Source organism: Rhagoletis pomonella, unplaced genomic scaffold (genome assembly GCF_013731165.1).
Source record: "Rhagoletis pomonella isolate Grant_MI unplaced genomic scaffold, Rhpom_1.0 Rhpom_scaffold_00002, whole genome shotgun sequence".
In the NCBI taxonomy this organism is placed as follows: Eukaryota; Metazoa; Arthropoda; class Insecta; order Diptera; family Tephritidae; genus Rhagoletis; species Rhagoletis pomonella.
Genome location: NW_023458556.1, coordinates 103782839 through 103784306, shown reverse-complemented (window position 1 = coordinate 103784306; position 1468 = coordinate 103782839). Strand labels below are relative to the sequence as shown.

At 37.8% G+C, this 1468-nt stretch overlaps 1 protein-coding gene across 1 annotated transcript in view; it reads right to left on the bottom strand.

Annotated features, from left to right (window-relative positions):
• LOC118756595 overlaps window positions 1-688 on the bottom strand; it is a 47817-nt gene extending 47129 nt beyond the window's left edge. The window contains exons 1-2 of the mRNA XM_036491349.1: window positions 613-688; window positions 20-535 (exon numbers count right to left, since the gene is read on the bottom strand). Coding sequence (XP_036347242.1) covers window positions 20-535; window positions 613-647 — 551 coding nt within the window. The 5' untranslated portion in view covers window positions 648-688. The remainder of the gene's footprint in view (window positions 1-19; window positions 536-612) is intronic.
• Between the last annotated feature and the right edge of the window lie 780 nt (window positions 689-1468).

The window sequence follows — 1468 nt, the reverse complement described above, 5'->3', positions numbered from 1 at the left end:
TTCATGTTGTTTCGCTAACTTTATACACATCTCTTTTTCACATTCTAGAAACTCCTTCATAACTTCTTTATCTTCTATACTTTCTGTTCGCAAAAAATGTAGTACTTCACACCGCGCTCGTTTTTTGAGGAGGCTCACTGGTACCAGTAGCACTACTAACACCATGCTCGGAACTATATTCGTTTGAGTCTGCGGTTGGGTATTGTAGAGGGAATCTAAAATTTCCTCAGGTACTGTGATATCCACTCTACTCCCGTAGACATTGTCAAACAGCTCAAAGAATTCCCAAGGCGTTGCCGCTTCACCCGATGTGTTGTTTCGTTTTTTTATCCGCTTATATGTGACCATGAAGTTTAAAAATTTCCTAGTCACGTCATCGCGCGAAAATGGAAGTTCTGGTGCTACATCTTTCATCTCCCGGAGCACTTTTTCCCAAAGGACGGAACGCTTCTTTCGTTTTGACCGAAAGTCTTCTTCATAGGACAGACTTACGTCAATAAGCAGGGTTTTCCATGCATGTGTCCACTTTTTATCACTGCAAAGACAAAAACAGGCATGAAAATAATTTTAATTTTCTCATAAAATGAAAATAAACTAATAATCTTTATTTACCCTTCCTCTTCTGCCATTATGAAAAATTTGCGCATAACAAAAATTAGAGACGCGCTATATGCTCACTGTATGCGCATCTAAAACGCATAAAAATTTATCGGAACTCGATACTTTGCATATCGTAAGCAGTTTGCTGTTTAGGAGCTCTATACTTAGTACGAATGTAAAGCAACATGCAACTTGGAACTCAGCCCTTTCTTTTTCTAGACTTCAGCAGCGATCGAACCCGCATCATTAATGTACAAAGGCAAAAGCGCTAACCACTGAGCTATGCACATCCCGTAAACTCGTGTTGCTAATCCATTTTTTTATTCAACCTACTACTATCATGTACTGCTGATTTGCCGCTATTTAAAATTGACAGTGTGGTTGTTTTGTTAATTCTATACATTAATTTTATTTATTGTATAGTTTCAAGCAAGCTCATTCTAAACTATTTATTTTTCAATATTATTGTGGCTTATTAACAGTTATTTTAACATTGTTATTACACCTTGGCCTCTTTTTACGCGGTTAACTGGGACCAAAAAATTTTCGCGTAAAAAAACGCGTAAAAATATATCAATTTTCATGCAAATCAGCCTATGCGGTCCAATTTCTACAAAACAACGCGTAAAAAGGAAATCCGCGTAAAAAAAAGTAATTGCATTGGAAACTTCTAACTCGTACAACCTTAATCACAGCGCACGGCAGTGCGCGCGAGTGACGAAAGCAGCCACAGTAGCATGCTGAAATGACTCGCTTATATATACACGAGATTTGGAAGTTTTTATCCAGACGTTCAATCGACATGTTTGAGATATGGTTGGAAAGGAGAGAGTGTGTCCAGAAAATGTATTCAAGCTTCATAACCGAT